Below are 22,432 nucleotides of genomic sequence, written 5' to 3'. Positions count from 1 at the left end.
ACACACATTGACTCATGGATGATGAGTCAATGTAAGAAATATCAAGCCAACGCTTGATATGCATGTCATGCAATATCATACCTGCCAATATTGTTACACTATTCACATTAGTAATTAAAAACACAAACTTTATAGGAACATCTACAGATTTATTTATTTATTTACTTATGTAAGGAAAAAATGAGCTGCATTTAGAAAAGAAAATTGGCATTAATCAGTCGTTACTTTGTTCATAATTTGCTTGTTTAAAGCCGGTTCCACTGATTTTTCTAAGAAGCTTATTTTGGCTTTTGTTCAGGTCACTTTTCCTGTAAACACATGTACTGGGCAATAATGCATTGGAAACTGTTTCCTTTTTTTCATGGCTTGATCTATGACTTTAACCTCTTGTACAAATCAGCGCTGGTTTTCTAGGAAAATATTTTTAAAAGATCCCAAACACTGGATTAACTCTGCTGATGCTTTATACAACCATAAAGCTTCCACTGAATTCAAGTGAAGCAAAGTGTCTTAATAAAGAGAGCTTTATTAAACTCATCACCGTCTTAAGACATCATTTTAAAATTTGTTGGTGAATATTAGTTAACACAGGGTTGCTGACCTGAAACATCAGCAAAACAGAAAAAATAAAATCCACTCTAATCTACGAACAACACAGAAACCCATATCTCAGTAGCCTACTGAATTTCAGTGTATTTCTAGAGCATATGTAGGTGGTTTCTGGTATGATTGACTATGTCCTTACATTAGTATCCCCAAATAGCAGAATTTGTACTGGATGTATTGGAGAATCAGTCCTAAAAACTAATCACATAGCATTCGTCTTATAACTTGTAAAAATTTCAAGCTTTTCTTCAGGAGGTAACTACCATGATGCAAAATTTCTGGAGAAGTTAGTTCTCTGACTGAATACCAAAACTGCCTGAGCTGTACCCACATAGGCATAAACTTCTCCCCATCAATTGACAATCACTTAAAAATAAATAGATAAATTGAAACAGTCAATATCTCTTTCCTAGAGTCTGGTAAAATTGTCTTCCAACCTTGCTTAGTTTCTACTAATGTGAAAGCTGCTATTAACCTTTTTTTTTTTTTTTTTCTGCCTCTATGAAGGTTTCAAGTGTCATCTATTAGGTCAGATACAGAGTCCCCTCAACGACAGACTTGAAGCACCTTTTCATGTAACATCTTTTCAGGAAAGAGATTTTGTAACACTTGCAAGTTGAGATAAATACCACCCAAATATGTGTATGGATCAGCTGATGTTCTGATTTGCTTTTAGTAGGAGGCCACTTGCATTATTCCCAGGATGTTCAACTACAAGGTCTTGTGTTTGCAGATTTTGCATGCCTACAGTCTTCATTGTATGTAGTCACATACTTGTAGTGTGTTTTTTTTTTTTTTCTTCCCCCCCTATGGTATGCATGAATCTTCCAGTTTTTGAAGCATATGCATCTTTCTTTAGCTGTGTAGAACAGATCCCAGCAGTTAAGACTACAGACTTTTCTCTTTCAAATAAAGGAAAATAGAGAAGTTTAGATATTTCATCATTTTATGAAACAGCTCTTTTTAAGTCACTATTAAGGGCAAGCACACAGCCTTTATTTTTAATCCAGCAGTATTTGCTGACTCACTCACTAGGTGGAGCAAATAAATACTGCCAGATGACATGGGGAAAATACGCATTTATATTGAGTTTAATCTAAAATATTAGGTTAATATTAATTTCTAATATCAGCAAAATGTGTATGTTTAGGTCAATTTCAGTCTGAAACTAAAATCAAGAAGGATATTGGATTTCATTCAACGTTTTTCAACAGTATGTTTGCTATAAATAAAAGCACATAAGCATACTACTTATTTATTTTTAGTTATGCAAATAAGTGTTTTAATAGGGTGGCTTTTAATACAGCTTTTTTTCTATGATATTTTGTCTTTTCATCTGAAATTGTCTTATTATCTGACATTCTGATTTCCAAACTGATTAGCAGCTACACAGCTTGGTAACCCAGTTTGCTTAGCAGATCAGCCATTTCACTTTGAATTTCTTGAAGCAGAATATGAACTGCTGGAATTAAATTCTCCTTTCTCCTTTGAAAATTCTGTTAGTGACCTGTACAATTGTACGTAACATATTGGGCCCAAAGATGCAGAAACAGTGGAGAGGCAGAGTGGCCTTTGGGAAAGTGCTTTAGACCAGTAATTCTGGAAGCATTACTTGCTGATGGACAGAAAAACTGAACAAACGAGACTGCAGGAAGCACCACACAGGTCCTGTCAGCCTTATTTTTTAGTTTTTTTTTTTTTTTTTCTTCTTATGATGATCACAAGCTGCATCAGAGCATGCACAAAGAAAAGAACATTCTTAACCTGTCATACACAGTACCTGAAAGATAAATAGACACTATCATCAATCAGTGTGGGAATTGGTCTATTTAATGATGAAACTAATTGGTCTCCTGAGATATCATTATTGTCATTTGCATGATCTGTTTTAACACACATTCATAAAAGGTTCAACGCATTCTCTATTAGCCTTATAAAAAGTATTTCAGTTTAATCCAGAGCTTTATCTGTACATCAGTGATAAGACTTTACAGTGACTGATTTGTAAACACAAGCATTTACTTTTAATTGTGCATGCATTAACACAGCATTTAGCAATTACCTTCTGTTTCCAGAAGGAAATAACCATGATTTGCTATGGTAATTAAGAAGTTCTGTTCATCACATAAGAACTATTTATTTAAGAAAATGAGCTATATATTGTTCCCATTGAACAGCATAAAACTGGAGCTGCATCAATGAATAAAGTACAGTTAAAAGTATAACAGCAATCAGTTCAAATTCATTAACAAGACCACATGTATTACAACATATTATTTACACTAGGATATACTGTTGTCACTAGAAGTTCAAAAGAAGTTTGGAAACAGACTGAAGAACAGCTTTTCTTTATTTTTACTATTTTGTGTTTTGTTGACTGCCTGTGCACTCATCACCTAAGAGCCAAAGGCATTGTGTAATTATAGTATCAATACAAAACTAAAGGTCTTGGGAGAGAAGAGAAAGATACTGAACAATTTGCAGATAAAAAAAGAAATGTGTTTGGTAAGCGGTAAAATAGTCTGAAGAAGGGAAGAAGATATACAGTATAGTGCTATTTCTCCTTTAGAAAGCACTGAGGAAATGTCTTCACCCCTACATCCTCAGTCTCCCAACATCATTCCTCCCAAATAGTCTCTAGATAATTTCCATATTTAAATTATCATCAAGAAAAGATGACCAAGTGTTCTGAAATACAGAACATTCACTGGAAGTAGCAACTTTACTAAACTTATTAATTACAACTTTAAAATACTTGAATCTGCAGACTGAAATCAGAATATTATTTTCTCAATTTATCTTTGAAGAATAATGTCCTTCCCAAATTAATTTTGAGACTTAAAATTTAGAAGTCTCTTAGCTCAGGCTGAAGAGAAGGATTTCTACAGACATCCAACTTCTCTAAAAGTAAACAAAAGCCCTCTGCACCTGCACCTGTAGGTCTCTGCACCTGAATTTGGAAAGTCAAATTTTGGACTGTCAAAAGAAGCATTAGCTACCACAGTCTGGTAAATATTGTGATAAAAGTCGTATACAGGTTTGTCCTTCCACACTGTCCTCCCTGCTTTCAGAAAATACTCTTTCTGGAAAAACACAAGGAAGAAAGTACACGGGCAAAGAGAAATCGAGGAGAGAGAAGAGGCAGACAAACTAAAACTGTAATAGGATTTCACAGCTAGTTTAAGCCAATGTGAACCTCTACAACTGCCAGCCTTGCCCCTCTGCAGGTGCCCCACACCACCTGCACATTTCTATTGTCTTCCTTGTATCTGCACTTGTAACTTCACAGCCAGATGGATGGCAGATTGAGAAACTGACCTAGCTGAAAATCCATGCCGAACAAAAGGCCAGAGCCTAAACAGAAGAGAACAATTTTCAGGCAGATCAGTTTCTAACTGAACATCATGTGTTCAGTTAGAGGTGCCAGTGCTTGCACAAAGGTGGCAGGCTGCACTTTGTTAGCTTATACTGATCAGACAACATCACAAGTCATTGTACGCTCAAGTCACAGATCAATGTTCCAGGTTTGTAAAAATCTTTTTCTACAAGGGAAAGTAGCATAGGTATCAGAAAAAGAAGTAATCTAAAATTAAGACTGATTACAGTAGTTTCGACTTTTTTGATGTGGGTTAGGTGATTTCTTCTCACACAAATGAATCATTTAATGCTCATTAATGCCAACAGTGGACAAGAGCAGTTTTGAATTGAAAAATGAAGGCAAATATTGCAGATTATTTTGAAGTAGAGAGATTTTTAGATACACTGAATTAAATCTAACATATCTAAAAATACACCTAATTTGGTATTTTGCCAAAAGCGCATAAAACAAAGAAAAAAAGTGAGTTGAAGTTCACAGTCAACTAAGAGGAGTCTGCTATGGTTCCTGGAGGGGAGTAAGGCAAGTCTGAAAGATATTACTGAATGGTTATTCAGTAGGAGTGGAAGGATATACTATTACATACTCTGTTCAGGTCAGAATAGGAATGACTTTCCTAGCTGCAAGCTTAAGTTGAAGAACTTTTAACTTGAGAGAACTCTACTTTCCATACCTTCCTGTCCAAATCCAAAATTGGCTTTAAAGCATCATTTCAGCATTAGTCCTTGAGAGGGAGGGAAGGGGAGAAGGAGAAGAAAAAATATTGGTTATATAAATGCATACATTCATGTAAAGCAAGGTTATGTATGGGCAGGCCTTCCCAAAGAGGCAAAGAAGTCATTTGACATTTATCTTATCACAGGTCTGGCAGTGGAGATGGAACAGAAAACACTAATGTAAACTCATCAGCTATGTATCCTTTCAGTGGATAAACATTTCTAATGGAACATAGAGATGAGACAAATGAATAGAGAATTTGTTCATAGCCTGGTAGCAACACAGGATCTATCAAGATTAGCAGGTAAAACAGGTTTTCCAGTAGTTTGGACCAGCTTCTCATTTATACCTTCAACAATGGGAGAATTATGTGTTTTTAGTGATTGTTATTTCAGACTTGATCAGACTCTGCCCCTGGAAATCAATACAGCGATGCCAGTATCATGCCTCTTATCCCCTCAAGATATTCTACAGCTGAAGATCTCTTGACGCAATACAATGCGTTAAGTCTATATTGAATGAAGGTGATGCAAATCTGATCTGTTTTGAATTTTATGAGCGAGTTTAAATACTGTGAAGACAAAGACAGAAAATCAGTAAAATATACCCTTATAAAATTACTGTCATGCTACAATGGGTGTTCTGAAATGGCTATCAAATTAACTTTTCTTCAGCAATTTTCTTTAGAGATGTACAGCAAATCTCAGCTCCCCAGAGGGAGTACTTCAAACATGTTACGAAGTTCTCATCAATGACATCATTAGTTTGAGTGTGGGCAGCTGTATTTCATCTCAAATACAGTAACTTTCATTACAGCTGGAGAATGTGATCTCGTGTTCACTGAACTGCAACAGTGGAACCTCACAAGCTTATTGTTGTCATAGATGGAGCTGCGACACTACTTTGTCCTGCAATCAGATTCCTAGCATGACTGACATTCAGGAACTGATTTCTCTGTCAACTTGATTTTACAGACTGTTCATTTTCTTTCACATAAGCATTTTTTCAAGCAGAACTCATGCCAAAAACAAACAAACAAACAAAAAAACAACATCCAAACCAACAGTACAGTAACTGTCAAGCCACTATAACACATTCAGTTTAAATGCAATTTCCTAGGGAAAAAAACACAACAGACACACAACGAAACAAAATACAAACAAGCTTACAGCTCAAAGGTGCTGGAATGCATTACAGATATAATATAGCAGTTCAGTAGCCCTGCATTATAAATTAATTGTATTTGATTTATAACGGAGAGAAGAACAGCAAGTAAGTAAATACAACTGTCAGAATGGATCAGACTTCTCTGTCTACTCCTGTATCTACCAGTATGCATTACCACCTTCTCAAAGATACGGAGTATTGCAATAGAACTGTAATAACTACACACAATGAAGGCTCAATAATTACTACTTTTCTTGATGATCAGAAGAACAAAAGCATAATAGATTACTTCCAAAGTTTGCATATTAATAAGATTATTATATTCATATCTGCGGATAGCTAATCTTTTAGATGTTTTTATATAAGCAGCTAATTTTATAAGCTGTGTTTTTTTTTTTCTTTCTTTGATCTTTTTGTCTTAATCTCATTTACCTTTACTAAATGTTCCATTAAAACAAAAAAGTATGAGATATTACTTATATTTTTTCAGGCTAATTACATTTACAGACTTGCTTTCTTCTAGGGTTCAACATGATCACATAGTTTTCATGCCCTGTCCTTCCCCCTGAAATATAGTACTTGATTCTGAAGTTTAGCCAGAGCTACAGAAATTAGAAATTAATGATTAAAATCTGGCAAATATATAGCATACATATCGAAGTCAAATTGACAATAAACTAATACTTACACTAATAAATGTCTACCAACCCAAAACTTTAAAAATTCTTAATTAGTGCAAAACCACAGAATTCCACTCTGGCTCTGTGAACACCCAAATCAAGTATTTTGATCTAAAATTTCTGTCATTTCTGTGACAAACAGGAATTGTTTTGCACCCTGAAGATAACATCTCACTTAGACTTTCATTCTTCAGAATGCAATAAAATATATTGCTCACTGATTTGTATATTATCTTGTCTGAGAGTTGTACAGATGTAAAAGGAACCAAACAATAAATGTAACAATAAATGTCCCTTCTGATTTTACGTAAGCTTACAGTTTTTAAAAGAATGTAATGTGCTTTTTTTTTTTTTTTTTTTTTTTTTTTTTTTTTTTTTCCCACCAGAAGATTCTTGTCTTTCAAAGTTTATTTGGAGGTCTGTTTATATGCACTATTTCTACAGGACAAGCTTTCAACTCTTCTTCACTCAAAGAGTTGAGAAGCTGTGTATGCTCCATCCCTGGAGGTGTTCTAGACCGGGTTGGACGAGGCAGGGGGGTTGGAACTAGATGATCTTTAAGGTCCCTTCCAACCCGAGCTGTTCTATGATTTTTATTCATTCAGATCTCAACAAATAGCTTTTATGCTTATGATAAATAAAATCTATGCAGTTAAATAAAAACAAATGGTAGAGCAGAATTAATTTTAACATGAATATGCAGAGGATGAAAGCAAGCACCTGAAATGGTCTCTGACAGTAAAAAGAAAATAATTTCTAATATTTCAGTCTCTAGACTGACATTGACCTTTATGTTCTTGGCAAAAAAATATCTTAATGCAATGCAAAGAATTTTGTAGTTCCCATATAGAAACATTGCTAAGATTCATCTGGTCAATAATTTGAAAATAGTAAAATGCTGCCAAAATGAAGTGGTAGATTTTTTCAATTTAGATTAATTTTGTCAAAGTCATTTGCATCAGAATTAATTTACAAGTGGAAGTCTGTAAGGGTAACATGCTCAAGCATACAGTTCCTCAATGACTATATCAGGTAAAGAGGTGAAAACAAGTATCAGACATGTGAAAAGAATGAGGCTAGGGGGAGCAATAGTCTTTCTTCCCATCCTAATTCCTAATTCCGTTTGTCTCATTTAGTCATTCATTAAACTTGCACAGTATGGAAAAAGCTACTATACGTTTACCAGCTCCACCACATATCACTCATGAACATCTCTTTCAATATACAAAAGGTTTTCAGACAACATGACCAAAAATATTTTGCTTTAAAGCTTACAGTTACTAGCAAACTTCAAAACCTCTGTGAAATCTGCTTTCCAAAACACAGCCTCATAATAACTTTTTTTCCTGGGTCTTATTTCCAAATAAAAACAAGTGGACGACTTTCTAAAATACTATAGATTTGCATTCTAAAACTGAATGCAAATTGGCTTTTTCATGTAGAAATTTCATCTTCAAATAAGTCCAAAGAATTAATGAAAACACCATAAAGTCCTATTCCTAGATCACTGAAGCTAAAATGAGTCAATAGCTTACAAAAAAAGAAACTCATTACCATTCTCACACTGGAAATATATGGGGAAGAGAAAAAACGATCCATTAATAACTCTTGCCACCTGTCCTAGAGGAAAGGTTACAGAGGCAAAGATATAATTACTTTGAACTTCTAAGAATATTTTAATTAATTTGACAGGATGACCAAAGCTTATAAGACAAAGCTTAAAACAAACAAACAAAAAAACTGCAGGATCATCATCTTTCTTCAACCTGTCTTTCCAAGGATTCTGCACTTCTGATGTGTGTCTAAAGGTGGCAGCAACTGCTAATTGTTACAGGCACAGAATCTTCGAGGTTTCAAACACTATGTATCACAGGGTTCTGCCCAGAAATATAAAGACTAAATGTATTCTTCGTATCAGCCTAATGTTAGGTCAACAATTAAGTTGTCATAATGATCATAATCTGTGGATAAAAATATTCAGCTCACTGCTCACCTCCAACTTTTTTTTAAACACACTACTGATGTAAAAAAAAAAAATTAAAAAAAAAATCTGATTAGCTTGGTTACTTAGTAACAATTAACATAACATAACAATGCCTCAAATTAGACATATGCCAGTACCTCAGAAATATATGGAAGGAGAAAGCATTTCCTAGTTTAATCAAAAAAAAAAAACAAACAAACAAAAAAAAACACAACAACTCTTTCCAAATGCCTGCCTTTACCTTCCCAAAGCAACATCTAGAAACCACCTGTAAGCAATAGAGAGGCCTCTTCCAAACAAAAGATTAACTATTTCACACAAGTTAATACTGGAAAGAATCTCATTACAGTCTTTGCAAATTTGAATTTGTTCTATGTTCTGAGAATTAGCACCCATTCCTTTCATCAGTTTTCATTATCACTATAATTAATGTCATTAAGCAAGTTACAGAAAACAGCGTAGACTATTTAACTCCACAGACGACATCCTTACACCATACTCAACACAAAAAATAGTTCTAGAGAAGAAGAATCAGGCCAGTAGAAGGAAGCGTGTGTGTGTGTGTGTGGAGTAAATTCAGGAAGTCAATGAAGAGGGTCTCCAGTTCCACAGGATGACACCTATTTACTTAAGGATAAGCTCTTAAGCACTTTCTGCAGAAACACATGAATTTAACTTTCTTCACTTGCATCCTTTAGGAAGGACTAAGGCTCAATTAGTAAGCTTGTAAACAAACCCTTCAAATTCTTTGATCTTCAGTTCCAGTTGGGAAGAAGTTTGGTCTTTTTTTATTTTTTATTTTTTTTAAAGAAAATATGTATAGTTACAAGTTTCACGTTACATCTTTGATGTGTATATCTATACCATTACATAAGCATATATTGTAATAATTTATTAAAAACATAGTTGTTTGGTACTAGAAGTTAAACCATCCAAGAGGAAATTACTGTGCATATCCCCCAGAAAGGTCAAAAGAATATCACTTAAAACAAAGGCTACTTTAAAACGCAAAGGGCAAGAAGTGACAAGCTTCCTCCATAATCTGACAGTGCTAAGGTTTCAGGATGACTTGAATCTATTGCTTTGGTTAATTACCAGGAGAAAGTGGAGGGGAAGAGTTGCAAATTCTAAACTGATTGTAATATAATTCAAGATATATCCTCAGGTATACATTATTTGGCTTGCTTGGCTATACTGATGCCCTGTTTTCTCCAGTGAGGATGAATTTGAAATCTGTTACATACTTCCTGTATTTTTCACGCAGAACTCTGATACTGCAGGTTTCAGACTAAATGGGTTTTGATGTGTAGTTGGCCCATCTCTGGGCTTACTAGGAGAACTAGCAAAATTGCAGATGCCAAGCATCTGAACCAGTGAACTACTAACTAACAGAACAGCTTCTAAAGTCGATGAATGGTGTTATTTCTGGTCACTGAATATCTCTGTCTGCCTCAACGTAATTGACCAACTAACATAACCTAGTAAACCAAACTAACTTCATGGCACTATGTATCATGAAGGAGGGCTACCTTTAACAGGAGATATTTCAAAGTTGCAATGACAGTTATTTGTTTATTTTTACTCAGTGCAGCAAGCATGCCTCTGTAAGATAAATACATTTTAAGGTTTTAAATATAATGTAATCCAAAAGCTTTTCAAGATGATGGAAAGAAGATTAATTGAACAAGGAGGAAAAAAAAAAAAAAAAAAAAAAAAAGGATGTTTAGAAGAAAAATTTGTGCCTTTTATCTTAGTTTTAGAAGACACTAAAAGCAAGTATGATTGACAGAACGGCTCTGACTGCAAAGTTAGTGGTAACCTCAGTGTCACTACCTAAAATGTAAGTGCCAAACTGGAGATGATTCCCCCTTCCCCAAGTTTACCTTTGGTGTTTTAGAAGAAAGGGATGGAAGACAAAGTAACAGCCAGAAACAAGAATACAAAGGTGGGTGCACAAAATGTACTTCTGACAGTGTACTGGAACAGATACCAGTTTTATAAGATAGACCTACCAGAAGGAGTTGAGTAAAGCTGACTGTATTTGTATTTGATGTCTTGGGGGAAAACAAACAAACAAAACCTCAAGCCAGCCTGTGCATCTCTGACAGTTTAGAGACATCAAATGTTACAAGACTAACTGAAAAAGCAAAAATAACTTTTTATTCCAGCTGAGAGGAACAGAGAAGGCGTAAAAGGTTTTAGAAGTGTTCTGGTTTAGAGCAGATAAAAAGGTGACTATTTTCAGAAATAACGTAACAACTAAAACCTACCTTCCAAAAGGTTTATTTTCCCAAAGAATATTTTGTGAAATAAGGGAAAAATCCTCCCCCAAAAGTAGTGTTTGTTGTTCATGAAGTGGATAATAAACAACAATTCTATATATTGACCAGATCGTGTTCCCCTGTGTCTCCCCTCTCCCCTTATTTCTTTTTTTTAAACCTGATGTCTAATCCTGGATAGACATCAGATAGATACCTTAGGATAAAGAAATTATGAAAATAAAACTTAACTGATTTCTGTCACGATCAAAGTAAATTTAAAAAAAAAACTACAGGAATTTGGTAACACTTTTGGGAACACTTGTTAGGAAATGGCCCTGTAGAACAGACTTCTGGTGGGAAATATTCCAGGCAGCCCAGAAATATTTTTGGAAGCAAACTGAAAGCAATGCTGCTAGGAATGGGAGAAGAATGACTTCTCACAAGGTGGGTAGTGGATATTACCTCTAGAACTAAACATAAGAAAAGGTATTGTAAGAATTTGAAGTGGTGCTTGATGGAGAAATTGTGAAGCCTGTATTTCGCCACTGTGAAATCAGTGTATTTAGACCCGTGATTTCAAGATGTAGATAGGTAGCAAGCTCATCTGAACACAAAATAACTCATGTGCAAATCATTTCATGTCCAACTGCACAAAGTACTCCAGCTTCAATTGACTTACCTCCCATAATTTTAGATTGGCAGTTGATAAATTCTGGTTTCTTGTCTGTAAGGTATCGCTGACAAGTGTGATGAAGAACCTGAAAGAATGTGCATTTTTCTGAAGCTGTGCTTGCTACCCACTGGTCAAAAGCATTTTCAAATAGTAAATCAAATTCCGGAGAATCCTAGAAGAAAAAAATATATACATTACTATTACTCTGGTTTTATTAACGATTTGGAAAAAGATGTAGAACTGTCATTGTTTAAAAAGCAGTTATGTAGGGAAAAAAGACAATGATCATGTAACTAAAGACCATCCTGGGATTATTTTTCTTTTGCATGTTTTTGGATGAAAACACAGGCAGGATATTTTTTTTCACTGTTTTATTTTTCTTTTAGTGAGGAATATTCAGCTATGAAAAAAATATCTGAAAATAATGGTTTTTAGACCAAAGAATTAGAAGTTGGAATCTCATAAGAGGTCCTCTTTAGCTACAGATACATAGTTACTATGTTTCTTCGGTATTAACAAAGGTATTTTTACTTTAACGTGTTCAGCCTCTCAGTCTCAAAATTGTTCTCGCAATGTATTATAGAAAATGTGGTTCTCTATATTCACTCAAGAAGGAAGATAAATAGCAAGTTGCAGTTATTGTATTTAACTTATTATCATAAACTGTTGTATAGATCTCAGGATAACAAGAACAAAAGAGCACTGCCAGAATAAAATAACCCCCCACCCCCCACCTCCGTACCATACATCAACTACCAAAGTAAATGGATTCTGTAAGAGTACTGCTGCTATACATTTAATATTTGCTAGAATTCATTTTGTAAACTAATCCAATAAACTCTATTTTGAGTTAATGGCACTAAGAATCACAGGAAAACAAGTCCTAAAGGAATGTGTCTAAGTTGAAGAACTTGATAGGACTTTCAATGTGAAAATATCTCAAGCTGCTATTTAGAGATCTGCTTAACAGTTGATGGGGAAGGGCCTTAAAGTCATATCCCATATCTGCATATCATTGCTCTCATTTTCAGTGCCCCTTTACTCAAAGAAAAATCCACAAAACTCCAAAGGCTTCATTTATGTTAACAAGACTGTACTGTAACAGCACAGTCTGCACCACTAAGTCACTCAGATTTAGGCAGCTGATCAGAGTACAGCCCTGAGCAAACCAATGGAGTTATCTACAAGCATTCTGCTGTACAACGAACGCAGTTAAGTTGCTTTGTGATCATTGTCTGATTCGTATTCGTAAGCTTATTACATGTTTGTGTGACTTTGTCGAGACAGCTCAAGGCAGTCTGTATATTCCACATTAAAAAAAAACATGTTTGAGGCAAAAATTCTGGAAGGAGTTCCAAAACACTTTGTGGGGTTTTGTTTGCTTTAATTTTTGTTTTAAATCAAAAAGCAAAAATCACTTAAAATTTAAACTAGCAAATAAACCACATCACAGCCCTTTGTACAGAAAGATAAGAACTGCAGAAGGATCTGAGGAGAGGACTGTCCTAGAAAAAAGGCAAGATTCAAAATATTTCCACGCACTTGAACCTCAGTTACCTCTCCTGTCTTTGCTTCTGCTTACTACTCTTACAACAGAGCTGCATGCCAAAATGGAACCCAAGAGGCTTATAGCTGAAGACAAGACAAACACAGCTTTTATTTTTCTTTTCAAAGAAGAGAGTGAGCAGGAGGAAGAGTAGAGAAAGACAGGAAGGAAAGAAGAAAATAGCTGATTATGAGCTTTGGCCTCCTCCCATTTTTCCAATTAAAATCTATTTCACATACCACACTAAATTATTTCTTTTTTGAGGATTTGCATTTAATCCTGTATCTCATCTTTCCATCTGCCTTTTGAATAATGAAAGATGTAACTGAGTTGTGAATCAGGTATTAAAAGTTCAGTTTTCATTTTCTGTAACTGTTCAAACTCACCCGGTTAGGATCTATACCATTGACCTGGCGTAGCTGCTCGAGCATCCACTGCGTTCTCCTGACAAAAGACGTAGAGCCTTCAAATTGCTTGACCTTCGTAATAGAAGCTTGAGCCGGTTTCTTGTTTGTCACTAAACATATAAAAGAAAAAGCATACAACTGAAGTGGGCTTAATATTTCAGAAACATATTGTTTAGTTCACTGTATCAGTAGCAATTTTGATGGTGTATTTTCTCTATGTGATGGTACAATTTCACACAAGCATTACACAACTCAGTATTAGATACACTTCAGCCATTATCAGCATTAGTTGCTAACAGTTTGTAAAAAACTTAACTAAAGCTGAGCTCTTCCCATCTGCATTTTTACTGTCATCTTAGTATTTTCATTTCACCAAGCTAATTAGCTGTGGATTCTCAAATACAGCCTCTTACTCATTTATTTCTCTCACTTTTTTTTTTTTTAAGATAAGAGAACAAACATGACAACTCCATGCAAGTATATGTCCATATATGCATGAATGCATTTATTAATTTAACAGTTACTTTGGAATGACTTCAATGTTGGTGAAGGATTGAAAAAGCTACAGGTTTCTCCAGTCTTTTCATAAGATGCTACATGTAGCTCTCATTCGTCTAACATCTATTACACTCAATTACCAGGTTACAGTCAACAGACTTAAGTATACACACTTACTGAACTAAGAAAGTAAACCCACCAAACCACAAACAGCCTGTGGAAATCGTTCCATCCTGTTCCTCCAACTAGTAGGTAACATAAACAAAGCCCATAAAAAAGAACAGTCTTGCATGTTACAAACCAAGTATGTTAAAAGTTACAAACAATGGGAATAAGTCATGCATGACAGTTCTGCTTTTGGAAAAAAAAAGTCAATATAAAATACTCAAAATAGTGCAACTTTAACTCAGCATCAGGTATTCAAAGCGTACTTAAACATTAAAGCTAACTTTTCAACAGCAGGAAAAATGGCTTCCTGTACTATACTTTCTCTCTAAACAAATGCATTTTCTTTTAATCCGTATAACTACATATACTTTCAACCACCACAAAATTGTTTAAAACAATTTCAGGTGTTTTATATAATCATACTCACTATTACGTTCATGTTATTTTTCTGTTGATGTATGTTAAGTCAACTTCAAAACACATTTTCACGCTCAGTGAAAAAATATTTTTTTTGAATGATTATACCATACAATCTACTAAGGCTGGTGTGTTATTTGTTTTCCATGCTAAAATCTATTTCCTAAAGTCCTTTTAATCCATATGACCCTCCAAAAAGAGTAGTATTGGGAATGGTTACTTTCCTTTTTGGTTTTAGATGCTGGCAGTTAAAGAAGGCTTCTTAAATAATCAAGACTTATGTAGTAAGGATTGCTTCTTCTTGTGCACTCACTTTACCCAAATTACCAGGAAAACTAACAAGTTAACAGACTTCAAATTTGAAGACACATACTGCATATGCTTCTGCACTCAGGGGCACAGGTGTACAGTAACTAAATATTGATGTAATGCCTCATCATTCCACACAGTGAAAAGAGCTAGCATTACTTTTTAGGATGAAAATTTCCTATTGCAGAGGTCAGTGGCTTGATGTTAAATGTACTTTAGAATGGAAATTCTGATTAACATGAAAAGTTCTTTTTCAATATCTCAGGTTTATACGTTTTCAATGGATGTCTATGGTAAAAGCTTGAGCAGCTTTATGGGAACTTAATTTGTTATTAACAGAAAATTCATTTCCATGGAAAATTTAGTATGTCAAAAAAAGTCAGATATTAATTTTCTACATGGTAGATAATTATTTCTGAGAAATTACCTCAGACTAGAAAGCACAGCTGGACTCAATATATTGACCAGATTATTGATGACAATATAATGAACAGATTGCCAGAAGTCTCTTAATCAGCAGCTGAAACACTGAGAATCAAATTGGCGTAGTATGTGATTCAGAATGGCAGGTCAAATGTTACAGAACAGAGGAAATCAACACAGTATCAGAAAGGTAGCAACAAACTTAGATCAGAATAACTATTGAAATGCAAAGACTAGAAGTGAGTGAGATGAGTATTAAAGATTCAGTGATTGCTCAATGGTCTCCATGCTTGGACCACTCTGAAATATGAAATATGAAAATATGAAATATTTTCTCATATATTAGACTGAGTTCCATATATTTTCTAGGTAATACTAATAGAAGAAGTCTATCTAAGAGTGGCTCAAATTTTAGGATCTCTGGTTTATTCCACTTCTATGAAAATTTACACAATAATATACAGCTGAATTAGATGTGTTAAAAGTAAAAATGTTCATACTATATATAAGCCACATATAGAATCAACACCAGCAGTATTGCAAAACAAAGCATTTAAAAATAGGAAGCCCTAAATAAAACAATCGTATGATCAAATATTATTTTTTTCCTCAGTATCTTATGGATAACAGATTATGAGATGTACAGCCCTAAATTTGATTTCAACAAACTTGTCACTGCTCTGAAGGCTCGTACGTGACACACATTCCTGGTGCTCTTGAAAACAGAGGTAATTTATTAGTTCAAGGTGAAAAACATCAGATTTTACAGATTTGATGGTGAAACAATGTCAAAAACTCCATGTATTGTTTGGTTAATTTTACATTTTCCTATTTGAATAATCTAATTATTTAAATTTCTCTGTATAGCACTTGTAACAATCAATAAACAGCTTTCTCTTCAGCTGGAGCTGTTAGTACTCAGCACTTCAGCAAAAAGAAGATCACATTGAGTGTCTAAGCTTCAGCAACTCTTGAAAATTCCTATTAGTGATAAAGTATAAAAACATCTTGAGTGGAAGACTGGTCCTATATCATCCACAACACACTAAGGCTTGGAAAGGCTGAGTCCTGCAAAAGAACTTATAAGGCTGAACATCTCAGTCATTGTTTTAGATATAAATTTGGTCTCAAGTTAGCTGGTGTGACCCTCCTGGAATACTGGCAGTTTGCCTTAGGTCTCTCACTTGTAATTATTGTCTGCAGCGAAATAGACTTAGTTGCACTTCACCTTTTGTGTCTCAGTATTAAAGGAAAAAGCTAGAGTTTCCAGAACATTCTAAGCACTACTACCCACAAACCCACCAAACATGCTTTAAAACCTTCGTTTAGTCCACGACAGCTTGACAGTAGCATGGAAGTCATTAAAACTCTGCAGACTCCCTTGAAGCTGGAAAAGCTATCCTCACCAGCTGCTCATTACGTTGCTTTCCAAACTAGAGCACTTCCACACAAGCCATTTGAGTGGGTGTTGAACTGCAAACATGTAAGAAGTCTTTTCATAGATCTGAAAAAATTTGAAAAAAATTGGAAGCAATTACACGCTCCTAGCCACACTTTCTGACAAGTCATACAGATGTATTTGCTAAAATCTTTATCTACCTTTATAAAATACAATGTTAAAATTATGCTTCAATTTGTGTGTGTGTGTTATTGTTTGCTTTTGTTTGTTTGCTTTGGTAGAAGAACATTAGACCTTGAAAATATGGTTGCAACAGCGCGGACAAAATGCATTTACTTGGAAACCATCAATAGATAGGTCCACACAGTATTTATGTGCATCTGATGATGACACAGGGAAAACAGATTTATCTGATAGCAGGGAATATACTGGTAAGTTAAGAGAGAATACGTGAAAAGTCAACTACAGCAATTTACAATTGAACACACTGAGGACCTTTCCTTAAAATGAAAAACAAAAAAAAACCACCACAACAGTACATTAACAAATAACCAAAAAGCACTGAGCCAGAAACAGCATTACTTCTGGGATTTAAGATATTACTAACTCTTTTGCATCACTAATAAAAATAAGACACAGCATTAAGTTTCAAAGATGTTGTTAAAGTTTAAGAGACGTATTTAAGTAAAACACTCTGTTTCAAAAGCAGATCAAAAATAAGAGGCAGAAATAATCTACTTTAGATCATGTTGTGACAGTCAAGAAAGTCACTGCTCTCATAATTTAGAGCGCACTGAAATGAATGTATTTGAACTCCAGACCTAAGCTAGTGCCGCATGTCACTGGAATCTTAAGTAGTGAATCAATACAGCTCTCCACATAGAAAGCTAAGGCAGACAAAAGTTGCAGTCAAAATTAATCGCATCTGCAACCCAGAATATTTTATTTTTTTGTCAGTCTTCTGAAGTATCTTTACCTGTCCATCATGTACAGAAAAGACAAAACGATGAGAAGGGATAACTCCTTAAGTACCTGCTCCGAAATACCTGTCCCTGAGTTATAGTGTGAAGGTTCTAAACCACCCACATTATCCCCATTATGAAATTTACTGTATCATATTTGAAACGCATATATAAAAAACATCTGTGCTTGAAGTCTTGGTTCTATATATCTGTGTTTAGCTTTGGATGTTCTTTAAATTTGGATCCGTTTATTAAATAACTTTTAAACTCTTTAGGTAATTAGGAATCTTATGACAAATGGTTTGATTGCCTCCCAGAGTTTCTAGTCATATCTCAGTGTATTTCTAAAGTGCTGAGTGATTGAAATATCTACTGAAAGGAGAAATTAAGTATAAAATCTTGAAGGAGTTAGTGATTGCTGCATCTGTTCACATTATAACAAGATTTTTTTTAAATTTTTATTTTTTAAATAACTGGACACTACACGAGTACTCCATAGCTCTTAGAGATTAATAAATTAAGTAACCCAAGCTTTTATTGCTATTGTGTCACTACGTCTTAAAAAAAGGTAATAGTGCAAATGAAGTAGGAGAAAAAAAAATTACTTAAAAATTACTTTCATTTGTAGGACTGACAGACTGAAGTTTGCTTTTTGAAAGTGAAGAGTTCTACTGAATATACTTGGCTGTATCTGTCGTTTAATACAAAACTACCTGTCAATTTAATGTTAGGTCAGCATAAGCTAGCTGTATATCACATCCTGTAGAGCTGCAGTGGATATTCATCCCTCAGCTCACAAATAACTGATGATGAAAAGTAGCTATTAATAATTAATGATGGAAAAAAATATCTTTAAAATGCAAGAGAGCCTAAACACTTCTTTAAAATAAATCTTTGGTGAAGAAAATGTTGAATTGGATACCATGGTAGGGTGATGCAAGTTCATAGTCACTGCATCTAGAATTTAATAATTCTTACCTTGTTGTAGAAATGTTGGCCTAAAGCAAAAACTTCTCAGAGTGAGACGAAGTTGAAAAACAGCCAAGAGTTTTCTAAACTTTTGAGTCAATTACAATAAAAATAGTAAATTTAAAAGAAGCAGCACATTTTTATTAACATGTTATTTAATATCGGAGACGGATTTTATAGAGATTTTTCAATAAATAAAAATGACTTGGTACTTGTGGTAGAAATGCTTTCTTTTTAAACCCCACTCCTAAAGAAAAAAAAGAAAAGTAGGTTATGAATGGACCATGAAAGAGATAATTACTGCTCCACACTTTTCAGTTCTCCAGGGTTACATACTGAAAAGCTGCCTTTTCTCTCCAGAGTTCTGTTTGTGCAATTAAATCTAATTCTAATTCAGCAAGTCCCTTCAGTCCTAGCCTCCAAGGGAACAACTGTTTCATATGCTTGCAAAAGCTCATTGACTAAAATTCTGACAGTCTTGTGCAGAATTCTAGCAAGCTATAGATACTAGTTAGTCCGGTGATCTGTAGTTTCTGACCTTCAAAAGAACGGTGACCTTTCTGTTCCTCAATTGCTTCTCGATTCCACAAGTCTGAGGTTTTGTATTCAGAGAACAAGGCAAGAGTAACTGGTGGAAATGTCTCTAATGTTTAGAGAAATCCATGATAGATTTCATTTTAGTAAATGTGAAAAGGCAAGAAGAAAAGACTTCCCAAATTTCCCCAAACAGCATTTTAACATTCAGACAAATAAAGCTGATTAATTAAATAAGGTTGTGCACTCTAGCATACTTAGGTACTAAAGAATAAGGACCAGATGCATGAAATTGTCTTAGTATACCATGTGGATTTCAGGAAAACTATTTCTAGGCAGCTTCACATGATAATTGTAAGCTTTGCTATGAACTACAGTTTTCAGTTTGAATACCAAAATTTACAGTATATTTTCACACAGCATTTTCAACTAAATACTGATTTAACAGAGGGACTAAATTAATTCTTGTAGAACTTTGAGCCTTACCACTGTGGCTGTCCAACTTCCTGCAACTTTGAGACCTGCCACTGTTCTTAGACCTCAGCTACTAATACAAAGAGATGCTCTGAGATGACAGTGCTACTAAGTAGTCAGGTCACCTCCAGAATTAATTTTAGGCACAGGAAAAAACAAAAAACAAAAAACAAAAACATGCTTGCAACTGAAAATAGCTAGTCCCACTAAGAGCTCTATGCAGATACAGTTCTTAGGAACTGCATACAGTTCTTGGGACTAGCTGTTCTGATGTGAGCACTGTCTGTGATTTTGCAGCTCATTTCTGCATCTTGTTTCTTAAAAAAGGAGTTCTTTTCTGGGGAACAGTTTTCATTTAAAAAGAATGTGGGACAGAAGAGATCCCAGGTTAGATACCTGAACAATATAGGATATTAACAGAATGAGAACATATGCAGGATCTTCTGTACTTTTCCAGAACCTTATAGACTTTACCTCTCCATCACTTCCCCCAAAGTCCCAAAATACCTACTAAACTTCCACCTCAGTATTATTCTCATCCTTGTTTTGCAATGGTAGTCATCTCTATCACAAGCATGGCACAAAGTAAAATTTGTGTTCTTGGTCTTGCATTCCCACGATTCCTGCCTTTCTGCATCTTGCACTTCCTGTTTACTCTTCTATTCAACAGTGTGAGCTGAAAAAGACTTCAATCCTTACTGAAAATAAGCAAAAGGAGCTAAAATGTAGCAAGGGATAAGGGGCTTGTTTAAATGCCTGCTTGCTCCTCAAGGGTTGCCAGGTGTCAAAATGGCTGATAAGTCACTTCATTTCTCAGAATTGCATTTCCTACTTTTGACCATCTTTCCTCTTTCCTTTCTTTGGCAATGCTGCTTTTTGTCACCATCAGAAATGTAAAGAGCTAAAAGCACAGAACAGCTGCATAGCTCCCATCTTCTCCACTTACTAAATAGGGCAAGTGGATGTCAATGACCCTAAATACACAGCAGTTTAATCAAAGATGAATTCCTTCCATTTCTTCAGGCATGACAGAACGTTTTGACACCAATTTGAAAAACACAAGGAAAAGTTTTCAAATACAACAGAGACAAACTAATCCTAAGTCTAAACAGGTACTTTTTTCCCAGAGTTCTTCCCAGAAGGTCAAACAAAAAACAGTTTGTGTTACCCACCTGCTTAAATAAACACCTTCTGCATCACTGTCCAGAATAAGATGCCAGCCTTACCTTTTTTCAGATAAAAGATATCACAAGGGAAGAAATATGGATCTCTAAGTAAGATTTAATCATACATTGTTCAAAATACAATTTAAGGAATATTTTTGTTGTGTCTTCAAATGAAAAAAACACTTTGGGTTACAATACCTATATGAAAACAGAGTTTATGTTGCGTAAGACAACATGAAGTGTTATATGTATGTGTATGCTTTCCAAACATACCACAGAGTGCATTAACAACAAACTCTTTCCCAATACCAGTGCCCCTCCCTTCAGTTTCGCACCTGGTTTTCCATTTTTTTCTTTTCACAGAACATGAATACATGCTCTTATAAGTGCTTTTTATGCCTATTTAATCACTTTAAGCCCCCCTATAACATCATATAAAATCCGGCCACTGCAGTTTGACAGCCTCATTTTTTATTCCTACCAAAATTTTAAAGCTAGAGAAGTAGAAGCATTACAGTTATAAATTAATGTTTTTTAAAATTATTCTTTATACAGTTTAATGTATTGATACCAAAGCAACTGCTTTCCACTTTGGCACAGTTGTATAAACAGATGCAGTTAACAGTGGAAAGAATGGCAGACTTTGTTTTATAGCCAGAGAAAATGCTTCTGCTTAACTGCAAATATTTGGAAAGGAATCCTATTAAACACATATTCACTTCCAGAATGATGACTGAACTTCCAGGTTTTGTTAGAATTGACTTTTACTATTCCACATTGCAGAGCAGCCAACTTTCAAACTCTTCCCACCTCCTTTTTCCTGCATACAGTCAATTGCAACTAGAGTGATTTCTACTCAGATATAACAAAATTTGAGTTCTGGAGACATTTTTTAATTAAAATCTAGCTGAAAGGAACAGGATAGTGCTCAGACAGATCTATCAAGGCATTGCAGCTGCACAAAAAAGTATTAGGTATGTCCATCGGGTCCCAGGGAAGAAAGATAACTTCCTTACAACCCAGGGACCAAAATCATCATCAGAGACCTCTCAACCAGCCCAGAACTACTGTTGATCCTGGCTAAAAGCATTCTGCATTAGCATTTTACTTCATTCTAGCATGGTAGAGCCTCACCTCAAAACTAGAAGTTATCTGGTGACTGAGAATTGCAGCCCATTGTAGCATGTGTCCTTCTGTATTAGCCTGGATCCCCTAGTTTCAATATTATTCACTCTCTTTTTGTTAAAATGAAGATGGCAACCTACACAAACATTGCTGAGGATACTTTAAGTAGCCTTGCAAACACTCATGCACACTTCAGAAAATCTCACTTCAATCTAGTTTTGAAATCAAGTCTGAAAATATTGACCACAGTGAATATCCATGAAGGTGTCTTGAGATATTCTTTTTACTACATTCTAGTCATTTCAGCACCAGCAACTATGGAGAACTGGTTAAAGATAATACCACATAAGTACTTCTCTTAAAAAGTGAAATTTGGCATAATTCCCATACAATTTAACAGATGTGCATCCGCATGCAGGGAGTACACTAGGAATTACCTCATCAGCCTGAAAACAATGTTTGAACCTCACAGCACAGAACAATGTTTGAACCTCACAGCATTGTCCTGAACCTCACAGCAGTGTCCTGAGGGGCAGGAAGAGGCTCTGGAAAACTAAAGTTCCAATTCATT

At 34.9% G+C, this 22,432-nt stretch overlaps 1 protein-coding gene across 2 annotated transcripts in view; it reads right to left on the bottom strand.

Moving 5' to 3' along the window:
- STXBP6 (syntaxin binding protein 6) overlaps positions 1-22,432 on the bottom strand; it is a 106,662-nt gene that overhangs the window by 5,478 nt on the left and 78,752 nt on the right. For both annotated transcript variants that reach the window (XM_035328042.1, XM_035328041.1), the window contains 2 exons: positions 13,397-13,527; positions 11,471-11,636 (listed from right to left, as the gene is read on the bottom strand). In XM_035328042.1, the coding sequence (XP_035183933.1) occupies positions 11,471-11,636; positions 13,397-13,527 (297 nt within the window). The remainder of the gene's footprint in view (positions 1-11,470; positions 11,637-13,396; positions 13,528-22,432) is intronic.

This window comes from Oxyura jamaicensis, chromosome 5, assembly GCF_011077185.1.
Source record: "Oxyura jamaicensis isolate SHBP4307 breed ruddy duck chromosome 5, BPBGC_Ojam_1.0, whole genome shotgun sequence".
NCBI lineage: Eukaryota > Metazoa > Chordata > Aves > Anseriformes > Anatidae > Oxyura > Oxyura jamaicensis.
Note: the sequence above shows the minus strand (reverse complement) of the source record. Positions and strands in the feature narration are given on the sequence as shown.